The sequence below is a fragment of the Schistocerca cancellata genome, chromosome 10 (assembly GCF_023864275.1).
Source record: "Schistocerca cancellata isolate TAMUIC-IGC-003103 chromosome 10, iqSchCanc2.1, whole genome shotgun sequence".
NCBI lineage: Eukaryota > Metazoa > Arthropoda > Insecta > Orthoptera > Acrididae > Schistocerca > Schistocerca cancellata.
Window position 1 is genome coordinate 76,986,106 of NC_064635.1, and position 19,141 is coordinate 77,005,246.

The 19,141-nt window shown below is 41.4% G+C and overlaps 1 protein-coding gene across 4 annotated transcripts in view; it reads right to left on the reverse strand.

The window, feature by feature from the left end:
* LOC126106899 (nuclear RNA export factor 1-like) overlaps positions 1–19,141 on the reverse strand; it is a 299,293-nt gene that overhangs the window by 76,500 nt on the left and 203,652 nt on the right. For all 4 annotated transcript variants that reach the window (XM_049913313.1, XM_049913314.1, XM_049913315.1 and 1 more), the window contains 2 exons: positions 14,951–15,064; positions 6,055–6,181 (listed from right to left, as the gene is read on the reverse strand). In XM_049913313.1, coding sequence (XP_049769270.1) covers positions 6,055–6,181; positions 14,951–15,064 — 241 coding nt within the window. The remainder of the gene's footprint in view (positions 1–6,054; positions 6,182–14,950; positions 15,065–19,141) is intronic.

Consider the following 19,141-nt stretch of genomic DNA (forward strand, 5'->3'; position numbering starts at 1 on the left):
ATTAATTACAACTTTGTTCCACTAAAGTGCTGTACATCAGTACAAATGCACACACTTCTTTGCAATGGCAGCTTATATTAAACTATGGTACACATCTTGTTTCTCAAACACAATGCACAAGAACAGTTTACACGAAGCACCAAGTGTGGTGCACAGAACCGAATCTACACATAGTTGTCAGTGAATGGCAAATGACAATCCAGTCTCATATCAAACTGAAACAAGTTGCCTGGCATAAAAGTAACCTTCATTCTTGAAGCAGCTGGATCATAAATGACAAACAAGTGAATCTGCAGCTCATTCAGTGGGCTTCTTATGCAGCCCCGGAGACTCTGGATCCACATACCAGATACTATATGTGTGGGGAGGGCATATTGCATATAATATCACTATCTGTGCTACTGTGCCGAGCCAAAAGCCTTTGGTGGTGTCATCTGTCAAATTGTGTCATCTGATTTGCTGTCAGATACCACATTTTATTTTGGTACAGATAATTTGGTCTTAAAATTGATAAAAATCAGTTTTTAAAATGAAGAATAACTACAGTTGTGTAATTGTATGATGAATAGATAGAAAATTTACTCACCAAACGGTAGTAGGAGAACACACGATAAAGGTATTGAAATTTTCATGCTTTTGGAGACTTCTAATAGAACGGTGGGAGGGGAAGGAACATGGATGAAGGGAAAGACTGGTGAGGTTTAGGAAATGGGAAGAGTTTGGAAAAGTCACCCTCAACTTTGTGTCAGGGTGACTTTTAGGAAATGGGAAGAGTTTGGAAAAGTCACCCTCAACTTTGTGTCAGGGTGACTTATACAGGCGGGTCACAAAATAAAATATATACAAAACCAAAACGGAGTGAAGAAAGGAATAGTTACTGAGAACAAATGCTGAAACCAGAAAAATTAATGTAAATTAAGACCAGATGGGTGGTGAGAACCAAGGACAAGTTGTAACGCCAGTCCCCGCCTGCATATTCTGAGAAATGGAGTCTGGAGGAAGAATCTAGATGACACTTGTGGTGAAACAGTCACCAAGGCCATGACTGTCATGTTGTAGAGCATGCTCTGCAACAGGGAATTGTATGTTGTCAACCTCCACCCAATCATTGGTGGTAGACACGCCAATGTAAAAGGCCAAGCAGTGTTTATATAATAGCCAGTACGTGACGTGTAGTTTCACATTTGCAGGATGGTAGGAGGGTACACATTGCAAGTCTTACAGTGGGGACAGTCACAGAGGTAGGAGCCATAGGGTAGGGAGATGGGTGCAGGAGGAGGATAGGGTCCGACAATGATATTGTGGAAATTGGGAGGGCAATGAAAAGCTATTCTAGGTGTGGTGGGAAAAATGTCAGACAGAATGGATCTCATTTCAGGGCACAATTTTAGGAAGTCATAGCCTTGTCGAAGTAACTGATTATTAATATATTCGAGATCAGAGTAATACTGAGGACAAGAGGTGTACTGGTACTCCTATGTTGTTGTTGTTTTTTTTTAAGTATCAGCAGTACCAGGGCTGGATACGATCGGCCAGGAAATTTTCTTTTGAGCGAGGCTGGTCGGGTAATTATGTCCAGCGAAGGTTGAGATGAGAATGGTAATGCAATGATGTAAAGAGTCTGAATATGAAAAAATATGTTTGTCTTGAAAGCCGGAGCTGTACGGAAAGAAACATTTGACACGGTACGGATGGGAACTGTCAGAATGTAAGTGCTGTTGTTTGTTAGTAGGTTTAATGGGAACAGAAGTGTGTAGCTGACCCTGTGTGAAGAAGAGGCCAACATCGAGGAAAGTGGCACAGTGTTCAGAATAGGACCGTGTGAAATTTAATTGAGAGAATGTATTTAGAGATTCCAATTATAACTGGTAAAGATGTCATCAATGTGTGTAAACCAAACCAATAGCTGAAGCCTTATGAATCCCAGAAAAGCCCCCTCCAAGCGAACCATGAAAAGGCTGGTATAGAAAAGAGCCATTCTGGTTCCCATGACCATGCCCCTGATTTGTTTGTATGTCTGTCCCTCAAACGTAAAGTAGTTGCTGATAAGTACAAAATGGATTAAGGTGAGCAAGAAGGCCACCGTAGCTTTGGGATCAGTGTGTATTGACTGAGGAAATGTTCAGCAGTAGACAGAACATGTACATGGGGGATGTTGGTACACAGGAAGGGGGCATCAATGGTGGCAAGTGAGGTATGGGGGGGAGGGGAATTTTAGATTATGGTTGGTGGCTTTAATATAGGAGGGAAGTCCTTGTACTATACGTTGTAGGTGTTGATCTGCTATTTAGATATACATTTGGCAGGTGCTTTGAAGCCAGCAACTAGGGGACAACCAGTGTAACTGGGTTTGTGGGTCTTAAAAAGCAGGTAAAAGGTGGGGGGAGGGGGTGGGGGGTTGGTTTGGGTGGGGTAAGAAGTTCTATGGACTGAGGTGTTAGTGCTCATGATCATGAGTTATCATTGCTCTGGGAAGCAGTGGTGAAGGCTGCGGGATGTTGAGTACATGGGCTAAGCTCGGTTTGCAGAAGATGAGTGGTAGCTGATGGTGTGGCTGTTGTGGAGCTGGAGAGAGAGAGAGAGAGAGAGAGAGAGAGAGAGAGAGAGAGAGAGAGGGAGAAATCGCTTTTGAAAGAGTTTAGGAGAAGGTGGGATAGCTTTTTGTTATGAAATCTGGCCTGTTTTTACAGTTTGAAGCTGGCTTAAATATGGCACTTCTTTATAATGTATCTGGATAATCTGTGACGTATGTGCCTCATCTGTCAATTTCCACTCCATCAGACTTCTCTCATTCTGTAAAATCCTGCAGTGTTATCTGCCCCTCATGTTTCCTAGGATGGTATAATCTGCCAATCCAACTTCAAAATGCAACAAAAGATTAGACATCACCAACCCCTGATCAAGGGTTCTGGTTGGCTTTTGTGAACTCGAGCCATTTCCTAAACTTTACCAGTGCTTTTCCTTCACTACTCTTCCTTCCCCTTCGAGCCATCTGCCACAGAAGGCAGCCACTGGCTCCAAAAGTTTGCAAATATCGATACTTTTATAAGTGTGTTCTCCTGCCACTGGCTTGGTGAGTAGGTTTTTTATCTAGCCAATTACTTTATATTTTCAAAAACTGATTGTTCCCGTTGATACAACAATGAATTTACTTCAATATCTAAAAGCTGTCGAATATCACTTTTACAGTATCCAGCAATTCCAACATATTTCCTATCTGTTCACAATTTATGCGCACGCAGTTCATAATGTGTATTCTGTGAGAGATGTTACAACAGTTCTTGGCCAAAATAAAATAAACAAATTTTCGAAAATGCAAGATGTAAGAGAATGTACATTCCCACCTTCACACTTTTAAAATCAAATTTCTCATGAAAGCAAACCAAGATCCCAGCAACAGCGTGAACTAACTTGGTTGTGTGACCAATTACATACACAGTCTGTAATTATAGAAATTGAAGGATATGAAAGGGAAGCGGTGGTTGAGAAAGAAGTGAGACAGGGGTGGAGCCTATCCCCCATGTTATTCAATCTGTACATTGAAGAATCAATACAGGAAACAAAAGAGAAATTTGGAAGGAAAATTGAAAGTTATGTAGAAAAAATAAAACTTTCTTTTTCTAACAGCATTGTAATTCTACCAGAGATGAAAATGGACTTGGAAGTCAGTTGAATGCAATTGACAGTGTCTTTAAAAGAAGTTAAAAGTTAAAATATAACAAGGCTAAGGGGATGTATAAAATTAAGTCAGGTGACGAGAAGGGAATTAAATTAGGAAACGAGACAAATATTTGGGCTACAAAAAAACTGACAACAGAAGTAAAGAATAAGAAAATGTAGAATGACATTAGCAAGTGAATCTTTCCCGATAAAGAGAAATATGTTGTTCTGTGTGAGCACTGTACCTTTTGATTTTGCTTGCTTTTATTTTTACGATTGTAGGAGCACTTATTTTATTTGTTGTTACAGTTATTTGTCATTTGGTAATCAATGACGTCAGAGAAAATTCATCAAGAGTTACGAGTGGGAAAGTTCGACCGGCATATTTCCGTACGAGAACAGTCGAGAGAAACAAGTTTGCGTATTATGTGCCTACTTTGAGACTGAAAAACTTAAATGGTGGCCCACTGCTCACAGTTAACAAGGGTATCGACAGAACTGCTGCAGCACTAACGATTGGCAAGGAAATATTTTGGAAAGGAAAGGAAGCTGGAAAATTATCAAAGCTTGAAACTCCGGGGAAAAAGCATTGAACGGATAAGCTGATTACCAATAAAGATTTCATTTGCTGACAATGTGATGAGTAATCAGGATTATCATTGTTATTGCAGACACAAAGATCTGACTCTCAGGAAGTTATTGGTCACACTTAAGGGATTGGGCCTTTTTGTGGCAGTTGTACATTGTTATTCACAGCTTTGCACAACCTGGGATTTCACTGTGGATATTTCTTTGGCCATAAGCTGTTGACAAACAAAGGGAGGATGTCGGTGCATCGCGATGCTGGCTGTTAATGCAGATCTGCGATTTGAATGTCTATTAAGTTGTATGGCTTGATGAAATGTGAGTCAATTCTGGTCACATTTTCAAGTAATGCTGGACAGACAATACAATTAAAGGAACAATGGCAATTTCTTCTGACAAGGCTGGCAGACTTACTCATACACAAAAAGAACATATAGAAAAAGAGAATCATTATCTTGAAGTACAAAGAATATATATCATAACAACATAATTATTTTGGAATAAATTTTAAACGGTTGTGGAGATCTTTGCTTGAGTTGCTGAACACACGGTTTGGAATAAATATTTCAGGCGGTACACAAATCCGATTCTGTGATTCTAATGACACTGGCCAACTGAAACTCTACACCGTCTGATATTTTACTTCATTTTTACCATCACTTTTCTCCAATGTTATTCGTTATGCGCACAGATTTGACTTTCGGTTCTCAGATTCCTTTATCTGTTCGGGAAACATTAGCACAAAGCAGTAGAGGATTTATGGAAGAATTTTTCTCAGTTTAGATGGCAAGTTAAAGCTAAATGGCAGTCACCTTCGGCACACTGACCTCCGCAACTGAAGCGACAGACAGAAATTCTGGCATTTGTCACTACTTCCAGGCTCTTCTGATAACACATCTTTACTCAATTCATCTGCTCAAAAGAATAATGTAGTGCACAATACTTCAATTCCTGTATAACTGACTGGAAATCATCAATCAATTTAATCTCACACACTAAAAAAAGTAAAGAGTTCCACATGCTGTCAGTAACATACCTTCAAACTTCTTGTGAAGTAATCTTATCCATTGTTTAAATTGTCTGAAAGCTCTTCCACATTAACTGAGCTAACAATTTGCAGATCCAATAAACCTTACACGCTGTAACTAACAGCGCAGAAAGCCGGTGCCAGTTCACAAGGATGTCAGAAACACCAAGGATGTAAAAAAAATATAGAACAAAAATAACACTAAACCGAGCTGTTCCAGCTGGAAAGCAGTGCAGGCTGAGTGAGGAGGGGTAAGAAAACAACTGACACGTGGCCAATGAGTGGGCTGGACACAGTGTATGCAATGCTACTGTTCAAGCCAAGTGGCTCGCACATGCACAGAATGCGTGAAATAGGGCTACCTGGACCATAGCCTATACTACTCGCTCCTCCGTGCAGGCAAGCTGACACGCGCTCGTCAGCCCCGTGGAGAGCACTCGAATAGCCTACTCTAAACTGAACACTGAAGTGTGTAGACTCTAACTTCAACAAATTTTGGGTAAAGTTTGGCAGGTAAATTATAGAGCTTTGATGCTCATTGAATTCAGATCAGTTATGGTTACAGAACCAATGATGTGGATGACCAGATAGACATTTCTTAAATCTGCAAGCTTCAATATCACAGTCAGTATAACAATCACAAGCGAGTAGTGAGAACAATGCTGGAATTTAATAAAAATTCATGAGAGAGAGGGAGAGAGAGAGAGAGAGAGAGAGAGAGAGAGAGAGAGAGAGAGAGAGAGAATATGAATACAACCAAAAACGTTTTATCTTTTACTCACCAGGAATATCATTTATACAAGAGAGATCCAAGAACTTTTTCTGACTGTCCAGCCTTCTGGAAATAATTTCTTTCAGGGCTTCTGATAGGTTGAAATTTTTACTAAACAGTTTGATCGTCATTTCAATCTGTAGGGTTAAAAGAGCACAATTTTATCAATGAAGCAGAAGTAACACAAAATGTTATAATGACTGTACTACTTGTGAATCCAAAGAACACAAATTATACTACTGTGCTTGATAATAAACAAAATTTAGCTTCACAGCTGGTTTTTAACCTTTCGGAACAAAATCTCTCCGTACGAACTTAGTGACCTTCCCCTACCTACGTCCTTCTGTCCTGCCAAGAACGGGAACTTATAGTTCCACAATGTAGCAACAGTTACGCGAGTGTCTGTTGACAGTAATGGAATTTTCCCTCCTGGAGCTAAATACTAGTTAGCAATTCTGTCTCTGTAATGTCATAATAGTTTCACGACAACTTCCCATTAGACTTAGTGTTTGGCAGAGGTTTCACAAAAGCAGTTTCAGACTATTTCTTGCTCATTCCACTCTCTAACAGCACGCAGTGAAGAACTAAATCTTTCCAAGCACACTCCGATTATCATATTTTATGATAATGATTTCTACCTATGTAGGTGGGGGTTGATAAAATATTTTCATACTCAGAGAACAAAATTCTCAATTGAAATTCTGTGAAAGATCTCACTGCAATGAAAAAGCCTTCATTTTAATGACTGCAACAGTAACACTTTCTCCCCATCTCACGATAATATGAAATGAGCTGCTCTTCTCTGAACTTTTTTGACATCCTCCTTCGAAAGGATCCTGTATTGCACAACAGTACTAAAGAAGAAGACTGACAAATGTAGTGCAGGCAGTCCCTTTAGTAGAGATGTCGAATCTTCTAAGGGTTCAGGCAATAAAATACAGTTTTCAGTTCGCCATCTCTGTGACATTTTCTATGTCAATCTTCCAATTTAAGTTTGTAATTGTAATCCTGAAATGGAACCTAATATAGCTTCAGTATTCCATTTCTTGTGTGTAATCTCCAACTGTCTGATATTTTACATCACCAGCTTTATTTGATAAGATTTGTTTTGGTTGTGTTTTCTTGGTGTTCACTGGGATAGACTTGCAAGTCAGTTCAACCCAACCATCACCTTGTGCACGGATGGGTGCTGAAAGTGAGTGTAAATTGTCCTTTGAGTTACTTGAATGACCTAAACAACTCAACTTTAAACCTGCTGTAATCACACCTTCTTTTACAGTAACAAAATCTCATATAACTGACAGTTTACATATTGACATATTGTTTTATATGTATGTAGCTTGTGCAAAAATCAAGACAAGAAGTAAACTATATGTTACATAAGCCAATTTGAAAGTAATTTGTCATGGTATCCACTGCAGCCATGACTTTTCCTCTTTTTCTCCTCGTTTTCTAAACACCTTCGAAGACTGCCGCCAAGCAGCAAGTGGCCTTATACAGCAGGTCAGATGCTCAGTTGCCGCCTTGCATTATAGAAGTGATGGGTTCGAGCTGTTCTACCGTCTGAACATATTGTAATAATATCTCCCACAGTTGGATGTCCCAACATCCACTCATTACTAAACGTAACAAACTGCTATCGTCATCACAGAAACTGGCATATATATGGCATATGCCATAAATATTCCCTTTGTCAGAAAAGTTCCAGGATAAGTTTTTTATTTCTGAGATTGCAATACTCAAAAGGAACAAAGAGAGTGTTTATGTACCTGTATGTGTGCGTGCTCGAAATGACCTCGGCCATGTTTCTGCACAAACTCACTAGGATACAGGGCTCTGATTAGCAACATACTGTTTGGGTTCCTGGTGTTTTAGTTACAGTGACATAATGGATGCTGATTGTGACCAAAGAGTGAATATTAAGCTCTGCATTATGTTCGGGGGAAACCCCTAGTGAAACGTGGACAGTGATTAAGCAAGCTATGCAGGTGAGGCACTTTCAAGAAGTTGTGCTTTAGAGTGGCCTGAAAGGTTTAGTCGAGGCAGAGATTCAGAGCAAGATAATGCCATATTGGTCACCCATCTACAGTGCATACTGATGTAAATGTGGAGCGAGTAACCATTACTTTTAAATTCATTATGTAACTGTGTGTGTTCTATATCAGAACAACTTAATTTGAATCGTGATGCGTGTCGTAAGATTTTACACGAAGATTTGGGGAAATGGAAACTTAATGCAAAACTCATCCCTCACACACTTTAACAGATGAACAAAAAGAGGAAAGGCAAAGAATTTCTGCTGAACTACCAGGTAAAGCCAGATGTGATCCCACATTTCTGTCAAAGACTATTGTCGGGGATGAAAGTCGGTGCTACCAGTATGGCCCTCACATGAAGCATCAAAGTGCTGAATGACAGAGTCCCGGATCACCAGCCTCAAAAAAAGTCAAATGACAACCTTCGAGAACGAAGACAATGTTGATCACATTCTGTGATAGTAAAGGATTAGTTCACCACGAGTATATTTCTCCAGGTCAAACACCGAACTAAAGCTATTCGATGTTGCTGCTCTAATTCGTGACATGCTCGCGATTGGTTCTTACTGCATGACAATGCACGACCCCCTACTGCTTTATCTGTTACCGTATATCTGGCCAGATGTTCTGATGTTGCCATCCAACATCTGCCACATTCACCCAACCTCTAGCCTTGCAATTTTTTCTTGTTTCCTTGAGTGAAGAGGCTCCTCCAACAGGAAAGCTTCATCAAGATATCGTAAGCATGCAATGAGCTGTGGCAAATGAGCTTACAAGCATCGCAGTTGAAAATTTCTCTGCTCGCTTCCAAGTCCTCCAGAACTGTTGGCAACTGGGCGTATATAGCCAAGGGGACTACTTCATAGGATCTTACCAAACAAAAGTGATGGCAGGTCGATAGACACACAAACAAACACAAACATACACACAAAATTCTAGCTTTCGCAACCAACGGTTGCTTCATCAGGAAAGGGGGAAGGAGAGGGAAAGACAAAAGGATTTGGGTTTTAAGGGAGAGGGTAAGGAGTCATTCCAATCCCGGGAGCGGAAAGACTTACCTTAGGGGGAAAAAAGGACGGGTATACACTAGCACACACACCCATATCCATCCACACATATACAGACACAAGCAGATGTATACAGAGGCAAAGAGTTTGGGCAGAGATGTCAGTCGAGGCAGAAGTGCAGAGGCAAAGATGTTGTTGAAAGACAGGTGAGATATGAGTGGCGGCAACTAGAAATTAGCGGAGATTGAGGCCTGGTGGATAACGGGAAGAGAGGATATATTGAAGAGCAAGTTCCCATCTCCGGAGTTCGGATAGGTTGGTGTTAGTGGGAAGTATCCAGATAACCCGGACGGTGTAACACTGTGCCAAGATGTGCTGGCCGTGCCCCAAGGCATATTTAGCCACAGGGTGATCCTCATTACCAACAAACACTGTCTGCCTGTGACCATTCATGCAAATCGACAGTTTGTTGCTAGTCATTCCCACATAGAATGCGTCACTGTGTAGGCAGGTCAGTGGTAGATCACGTGGGTGCTTTCACACGTGGCTCTGCCTTTGATCGTGTACACCTTCCGGGTTACAGGACTGGAGTAGGTGGTGGTGGGAGGGTGCATGGGACAGGTTTTACACCGGGGGGCGGTTACAACGGTAGGAGCCAGAGGGTAGGGAAGGTGGTTTGGGGATTTCATAGGGATGAACTAAGAGATTACGAAGGTTAAGTGGATGGCGGAAAGACACTCTTGGTGGAGTGGGGAGGATACCCGTCCTTTTTTCCCCCTAAGGTAAGTCTTTCCGCTCACGGGATTGGAATGACTCCTTACCCTCTCCCTTAAAACCCAAATCCTTTCGTCTTTCCCTCTCCTTCCCTCTTTCCTGATGAAGCAACCGTTGGTTGTGAAAGCTTGAATTTTGTGTGTATGTTTGTGTTTGTTTTGTGTGTCTATCGACGTGCCAGTGCTTTTGTTTGGTAAGACACATCATCTTTGTTTTTTTTATATATATATAAAAATATATATATATATATATATATATATATATATATATATATATATATAGGGATGCCACGTCAGTGCCAAGTGGCCAAGAGAACTGCGTGTGCCGCATATATATATATATGCCATTCTAAAATGTCGTGTCACATTATAATCCCTAGGTTTTTAGTGAAATTGACAACCTCTGAAGTCATGTTATGTATCGAGTAACCAAAATTTAAACATGTTTCAGCATTTGTGTGAGGGACCTATTCGTTATGGACAGCTGCCACTTTTCAGACCATGCAGATATCTTGTGTAAATCATTTTGCAATTGGTTTTAATTTGATGACATTACTTGATGGTAAACGATAGCACATTATTAAAAAATCTAAGAGGACTGCTCAGATTGTCTTCTAAATCATTTATGTAGATTAAGAGCAGCATGGGACCCATAACACTTCCTTGGGGAACACCAGATATCACTCCTGTTTGACTCAACAGGTTCCCGTCATTACTACGAACTGTGACCTTTCTGACAGGAAATTATAAATACAGTCACACAACTATGACAATACTTCATAACCGTGCGATTTGCTTAGAAGCCGGTTGTGAGGAACACTGTCAAAAGCATTCTGGAAATTTACAAATATGAAACCAGCTTGAGATCCCTTGTTCATAGCACTCATTACTTCATACGAATAAAGGTCCTACTGTGTTTCACAAGAATGATAATGTGTGAAATGCTGGTGGCAGCACTTTTGAGGAGAAAAGAGGGAGTTGTCAGGTACCAATCTGTGCCACGTCAGTGCCAAGTGGCCAAGAGAACTGCGTGTGCCGCACAAACGGTGAGTCAGGATACTTGGTCAAAATGTTTAGAACATGATTCAATGTCAACAGAAGGTGTCACTTATACTGTTACACAGGGACTTGAACCCCATTTTTGTATAGTGGTTTCATGAGGTTTAACACTTCAACTGATGTTGCCACCATTTATCTATTAAAACTGATTTTGCAGTTGTAGCCACCTGTAAATGTTTCACCTGTGCAGTATTATACACTGTGGAAAATAACTGTTGGAGATTGGCAGACTTGACGCGAGTCTTCGTGTAAATGTCTAGACTGCTAGCTTCTTACCTTTGGTGCGTCTGTCTGTGCCTGAAGACCTGCCATTTGACGTACACTACTTTTTAAAGACCAATTCCAGTCTTCTCGAAGCATTACAGTCTCCAGCCACACCTATCCTCACCGCTCACTTTCATTTTTTAATGTCTTATATGTGCCTTCTGTTAGATCATCATCACGATCTTAGTTCTCCTTCTCAGAATTTGTCAGAAAATTTCCCTGTTCCAGCCACCATTCTCTCAATTGTCCACATATCCTGCTACCTCCACTTTGCTGCCATTACAGTGGTGCTTGCATTTTCCACTTTAGCCCGTTTCCTTACCCATTCGTTTGTTGCACCGCCTCACCTCTCATGGTAATTCTCATCGAGCACATATATACTACTCACAGAGTACCTCTCAGTTTTCGAATCATTTCTGTAATGTTTCACTTCTGTAAGATGAAATTGGTAATACACACTGAATGTAAATATCTGATATTCTTTTTGATAACCCTTTCCTTCACTAAAGCTTTCCCGTCCATTCCTGATCTTCTGTTCATTTCTTTTAATGTCAATCCAGTCACATTCAGCTGCCCCAAATACAAAAACTCACGAACTGGTTTCACAATGACATTATTCACCCAAACAATTTTCTTTCTTTTCATTGTAGTCCTATCTTAGCTGATCTTCAGTTCTGTTTTTAAGTGTGTCCTGTTAAGCTGTTCCATCAGTTTCCGAAGTTTCATCTGTGAGAAGCATACGGTACAAGGTTGTCGGTAAAATGAAGTAGGGTTCAGACATGCATTCCTCCTCCTCTTTTTTCAGTTGATAGATCAGTAGACTTCCTCAAGGGATGCTGAGAGCAGATTTGGTAACGTGGAATCTACTTGTCTGGCTCCTGTTTCAAATCTGAATCTCTCATAGTCCTGCTGAGGTTAAAGGAAGCAGTAGGATAGATGCACATATTCTTCAGCTTACTGAAATGGGCCTTGTTTCTCAAAGGCTGTTGGCACAGATTTTGTTGAAACTGACAGGTTTTGAAAGTTATTGTCCAGACACCAATATCCTACAGCACTACGGTCTGACAACTGTCCAATTCAAACATATGCTGGTAGCTGTTTCTCCTTCTTGCAAGTGCATAGCGCAATCTTCTCAGAAACAACTAATATTTAAAATCCCTGTCAGGTTGAAACTGTGTGCTGGACTGGGACTCAAACTCGGGACCTCTGCCTTTCACGGGCAAGCACTCTACCGACTGAATTCCTGAGCATGACTCACAATCTGTCCTCACAGCTTTACTTCTGCCAGCAGTACCTCGTCTCCTACCTTCCAAATTTTACAAAAGTTCTCCTGTGAAACCTGTGGGACTAGTGCTCCAGGCAGAAAGGAAGATGTGGAGACATGGCTTAGCCACAGATTGGCAGATGTTTCCAGAATGAAATTTTCATTCTGTAGTCGGCAGAGCACTTGCACGTGAAAGGCGAAGGTCCCACGTTCGAGTCTCAGTCTGGCACACAGTTTTAATCTGCAAGCAAGTTTCATATCGACGCACACTCCACTGCAGAGTGAAAATTTCATTCTGGAAACATCCCTCAGGTTGTCGCTAAGCCATATGTCCGCAATATCCTTCCTTCCAAGAGAGCTAGTCTCGCAAGTTTCACAGGCAGACTTCTGTAAAAGTTTGGAAGGTAGGAGACAAGGTACTGGTGTAAATAAAGTTGCGAAGATGGGTTGTGAGTTGTGCTTGGGAAGTTCAGTCAGTAGAACACTTGCCCTCGAAAGGCAAAGGTCCCAAGTTTGAGTCTCGGTCTAGCACACAGTTTTTATCTGCCAGGAAGTTTCATATCAGCACACACTTAACTGCAGAGTGACAATTTAATTCTGGAAACTGATATTTAAATCTGATTTCTGAATCAGAAATCCACTGTGCAATATTGGTTTACATACAGAATACATGATTCCTGCCTACTTTTTGCAAAATACTAATCACTTGTATATATAAATATATACTGCACTTTGTGCCAGATTGACATCTGTGGCACGTCACCTTCAGGGTACTGCAATTTTAATGGCTGGCAGTGTACAACTTCCAGTGCTCATGCAAGACTCTGTGATTCATTGGTATAAGTTAACTGAAGGTTTACAAATGAGTGTGGAGGTCCCCTTTGCCGACGTGATTCTTGATGTTACACTTTGTACATCTTTTGAGGAACGGGGTGCTCTCTTCTTTCGGCGTAGGCCATTTCCTGCAAGTTTGAAATCATTAGCAATATTGTACTCTGACTATCTTGAAGTGCATGTTGAAATGATGAAGAACTGTACTCTACATCATAACAGTGTGATCATACGCTTCCTTTCCATATGAAAGGAGTGCGACATTCCACTACTATGTCGCTGCTACAAAGGCATTCATCCCGAAAACGTACTGTACCAGCTTTTTAACCTGATTACGAATATTTGCAATATGTCAGGTTCCCGATGCCTGCTCTGTACTTAAGGAAATCTGACACAGAGGAGGTGACTCGTATCTACTTATTTCTGTCTGAACCATTAATATTTTCTGTCCAATGGTGGGCAAAGTCAATGATTATTCGTAAGTACCTCAGGTTTCAGAAGACAATTGTGTGAAAACGTACAGAAAAATGACACTTGTCAGTGGATACCAGCATCTCTCCAAGGGTTAATTTGTGATTCCATTTTTCTTTGCAGAGAAAACTGTGACTTGTGTCACAAACAAAGGTATGCTGCAGCAATAGCTAATGCCACAGTTACAGAAAGATAGCGGAGACCTCATTTTGCAAAAAGATGCTGCTCGACCAACTTTCTTTCAGGCGTTCCATGATTACCTCAATGACATATTACCCCAGTGACAGATTGGACTCACTTCTCTTTGTGACATTTCTCTTCTTCAGTGACCTCCATGTGATTTCTTCTTATGGAGTTATATCAGTGATCATGTGTTCCTGCTTTCACTGCTACTTGAAATGGTTACAACAAAAGATAATTAATGCAGTCACTGAATTTCAGTAAATTATGATGTTTGAGCTGAGTGACTGTAACATAAACCATCACAAAGCATTCCATTAGACTTTACAAGGTCAATCAACGTGGTCTACCAATAGACAGAGACACCATAGTAGTGTCAGTTTTACTGTGATAATTAATTCTCACACTGTTTAATGACAGTCTTTCATGTACTATTTGCTATAGACCCCCCACGACAAATGTCTCTGGGACTGAAGTCACCTAAATATATGGGGCTACCCTACTGTGCAGGTTAAGTCTGTAAGCCTCTGAAGCACTACAAAGCAATTAAACAGAAAACAATGTCCAATACTGTTCACACTAGACTCAGAACTAACATAGTAAGGTGGCAGCATAAATAAAGTATCTGTAGTTTATGTCACAGTAAGAAGCCATTCTGAAGACTTACATTCACAGAAAATGACATCTCAGAGTTACAAATTAACCGTTCTTTCTGGCAGCTGATAAATTTCCAAAACAATAATTTTTAGACATAGTAGCTAGGAATTGAAACAACTAACAAAAACTGATCTTGAAAGAGTCCAAAATTAAATCTTTCTTTCATACAATAGACTAATATATAGTATAAAGTGTTACTTTATTAATGTTACCAACCCTCTCACCTCACTATGGGCATGTTTGTTCGAAACTGGTTATTTAAGCAAAACCAGTCACCAAGCCAAACTAAGGAGAGACTTGGACTGATTTAAGGTCAGTTATTAAATTTACAAATAACTAATAAAATTACAATCCACATACTAACCTCCACAAATTTGTCGGAGATGTACGGCACTTTAAGGTCTTGCTTGCAAAGTGTTTTCAATGCCAAACTACACATGTTCACGAAGAACGTTATGCGGTTATTTTCCATACGAAACTGTAAGAGAAGTTCAAAGTACAGACATGAGAACAGTTACAAACACAACAGTGTGAAACTGTACCACAAATTTTACAAAGAATCTTTCAGCAAGCAATGGCAGACACACACGTACAAAACACATCAGAGGCATATATTTGACGAAAAATAAAAAAATTGAAACAATCCCCTACACTGTGGCTAAGTAAGTTCTCTGCAATATTCTTTCTTTCAGCAGCACTAGTCTAGCAAGGTATCCAATAAGACTTATGTGAAGTTTGGATGGTACAAGGAAAGGTAATGGCAGAAGTACACTGATGTGGCAAAAGTCATGAGATACCTCCTAATATTGAGTCAGACCTTCTTTTTCCCAGGACAGTGCAGCAACTTGACTTGGGATTAGCTCAATAAGTTTTCGAAAGTCCTCTGCAGAAATACTGAGCCATGCTGCCTCTACTGCCGCCCACAATTGTGAAAATGCTGTCACTAGAGGATTTCAGGATGGATTGACCTCTTGAATATGTCTCATAAATTTTCAAAGGGATTCATGTTTGGTGACGGCTGGTCATAATGTTCTTCAAATCAACCACAAACAACTGACATGGTGAGTCCATGAATGGCTGCAAATGGTCTCCCAGTAGCTGAATATAACCATTTCTAGTCAATGATCCATGTAACCGAAGGATGCAGTCATTCCAAGTAAACACAGCCCGCAGCATTATGACGCCATCACCAGCTGGGGCTCTTCTTTGTTGAAACTTGGGTCCGTGGCTTCATGGGGTCTGCACCACACTCGAACCCTACCACCAGCTCTTACTAAATGAAACCCAGACTCATCTGACCAGGCCACGGTTTACCAGTCATCTAGGGTCCAAGCAATATGGTAATGAGCCCAGCAGAGAGCAGGTGCAGGTGATGTCACGCTGTTAGCAAAGACACTCACGTCACTTGTCTGCTGCCATGCCCCATTAATGCCAAATTTTGCTGCTGTGTCCTAATGGATACATTTGCATATGTCCCAAATTGATTTCTATGGTTATTTCAAGCAGTGTTGCTTGTCTGTCAGCACTGACAACCCTATGTAAATGCCCTCGCTCTCAGTCATTGTGTGATGGCCATTGGCCACTGCAGTGTCCGTGGTGAGAGGTAATGTCTGAAATTTGGTATTCTCAGCACACTCTTGACACTGTGTATCTTGAAATATTGAATTCTCTAACGATTTCTGAAATGGAATGTCCCATGCACATTCCAAGTTTGAATTCCCATCATGTGGCCATAATCACACTTTTTCACATTAATCACCTGAGTACAAATGACAGTTCTGCCAATGTGCTGCCTTTTTATACCTTGTGTATGCAATACTACCGCCATTTGTATATGTGCATATTGCTACCCCACGACTTTTGTCACCTCGGTGTAAAGCCATGAGTGCAGATCGTGGTCACGGTCAGATAGCTCCAGTGGCGGTACGTTTTCCCACGATAGACAAAGGTCCCCAGTTTGGGGCCCAGCCTGGCACACAGTTTTAATCAGCTCTGAAGTGTCAACTGCTGTCAGCATGGCTCTGTGCAAGATCTTTCATTTTACTGTTACCACTGGTTTAGGTGTATGTAGGAGGCAATAACATACTGCCCTACCATTCTTATAATACCTTTGCAGGCAAGCATGTGCAAATGCACACACAGAGTCTTCCTGCATACTGTTCCATTTTTCACAGCATTGCAACCTCCCTACATTTGATAAACTCATCAACAAACAGCCTTCCGAAATTTCAAATTACCCACTCGACTGATTATACATATATATTGCGAACTAGGTCTGGGGGGTAGTGCCTGTCTGTGAAGCCCTCGGTATGACCCTCAGCATACTGAGCAAGGGAATTTTTGTCACTGCAGATACATACGGATATTAAAAATCCATGGCACACCCATCAGCACTCGCACGGCACCCTCCTATGCCAACCTTTTTTGGGCCATCAAGAGGAGATCTTCCTAGGTCCAAAACACCAACCCCTAGTCTGTTTCAGGTTCGTTAATGATATCTACATGGTCTGCACTCAGGGCCACGACACCCTATCTTCGTTCCTTTACAACCTCAATACAGTCTCTCCCATCCGCTTCATGTGGTCCTCAATCCAGCATGCCACCTTCCCGTATATTGACCTCCTCCTCTCTGATGGCTCCATTTGCACCTCTGTCCACGTTATACCCATCAACTACCAACAATACCCGGATTTTGACAGCTGTTATCCCTTTCACACCAAAAAATGCCTCCCACATAGCCTCACTACCTGGGGATGGCGTATCTGCAGTGACAAAAACTCCCTTTCTCAGTATATTGAGGGTCTCACCAAGGCCTTCACAGACAGGCACTATCCCAAGACCTAGTCTGCAAACAGATCTCCCGTGCCATTTCCCCTCACACCCTCAATTCTCCCATCACCCCCAAGAACCAGCCACAAAGGAGTGTCCCCTCCATCAACCAATACCACCCCCGACTGGAACAACTGAACCACAACCTTCGCCAGGGCTCTGATTAACTGTCATCGTGCCCTGATATGAGAGACATCCTGTCTGAGATACCTCCCACCCCTCCTAAAGTGGTATTCCGTCACCCACACAACCACCACAACATCCTGGGCCACTCCCAAACCGAACCCCTTGCTACAAGAATAATGTCCCTGTGGAGACACATTTCACAGGCCCAGGGTCAAAACCTGCCCAATCCACCAACACAGCACTTCCTACTCCAGTCCTGTCACAGGTTTATTCTACCCCATCAGGGCCCTCGTAACCCCTGTGAAAGCAACCGTGTCGTATACCAGCTCTACTGCTCTCATTGCACAGTGTTTTATATCTGTATGACTACCAACCAGCTGTCCAACAGGATGAACAGCCATCACCAAACTGTGGCCAAGAGCAAAATGCACCACCCTGTGGCACAGCAAGCAGGTGAATGTAACACACTCAATTTGAGTGTCTGCTTCACCAGCCGAGTCATCTGGACCCTTCATACCACCATCGGCTTTTCTGAACTGTGCAGATGGGAGTTATCCTTACAACATATACTCTGCTCCCGAAATTATCCCAGCCTCAACCTACAGTAACATACTGTCTCCACATCCTCCACCCAACAGTTTCCACCCCTCTCTGTCCTATCATCTCCCACCCTGTTTATTTGCAGCTCTCTTTCCAACACTTCTGCCCATCTTTCCCCACTCCTCTCTATTTTTTGCCTTTTTTTCCCACATCACTGCCACCAACCTCCTGATGCTGTGTGTGTGTGTGTGTGTGTGTGTGTGTGTGTGTGTGTTGTGTCTCATTTACTGATGAAGACTGTGGCCAAGAGCTGTATGTGAGTGTCTTTTAATTGTGCCTGTCTGCAACTTGACAAATCTTCTTTACGGTATGTAGCAATCTGTCTTATCCTGCATTGTTGATTATACATATTAATAGTGATGGTATATTAATAGTGATACTCTTGCTTGTGTATGTGTGAATCTATTGCTGAGTCTACTACCTTCTGAGCAGCATAGACTACTGATCTATGGCTGTTACAAAATCTCCAGTCTCATCAAAATGCTGGTCTAATACCCTGTAAACTTTTACTCTGTGTCTGAGTTTTACTGTGTTTGTAGTCACAAGACAAACATTTCATACTGTAATGGATAGACTTTGATATCACTGTGTGTTGTCACCTAAAAACTGTTCACACTAGTCAGTATTACCTTTACAAATCACTAGTCTCTTTAGCGGCACCTTGAAGATAGCGCAAGTAATTTCGTGCTCTACCTGCAAGCATTCCAAAGTATTTCATGAGAGTCTGTTTGTTTTAGGTATACCCAAACTCAATTAGCAATGTCACGGATTACTGCCAGTAACACTGCTGTCTATTTCACCTGAATCACAATGGGTAAATATTAATATTTTCAATCTACAGGGCGAGTCAAAAGTCCTTGGTGGACACCTTCATAAGTTGGAAGATTAAAGGGAAAATTGAAATGTGATGATGGGAAAATAGGTTTGATGTGGGGCTGGAACTTTTCGAGTGAATGTCATTCATGGCCGCCATCTTGAAATCCGCCATTTTGGATTCAAG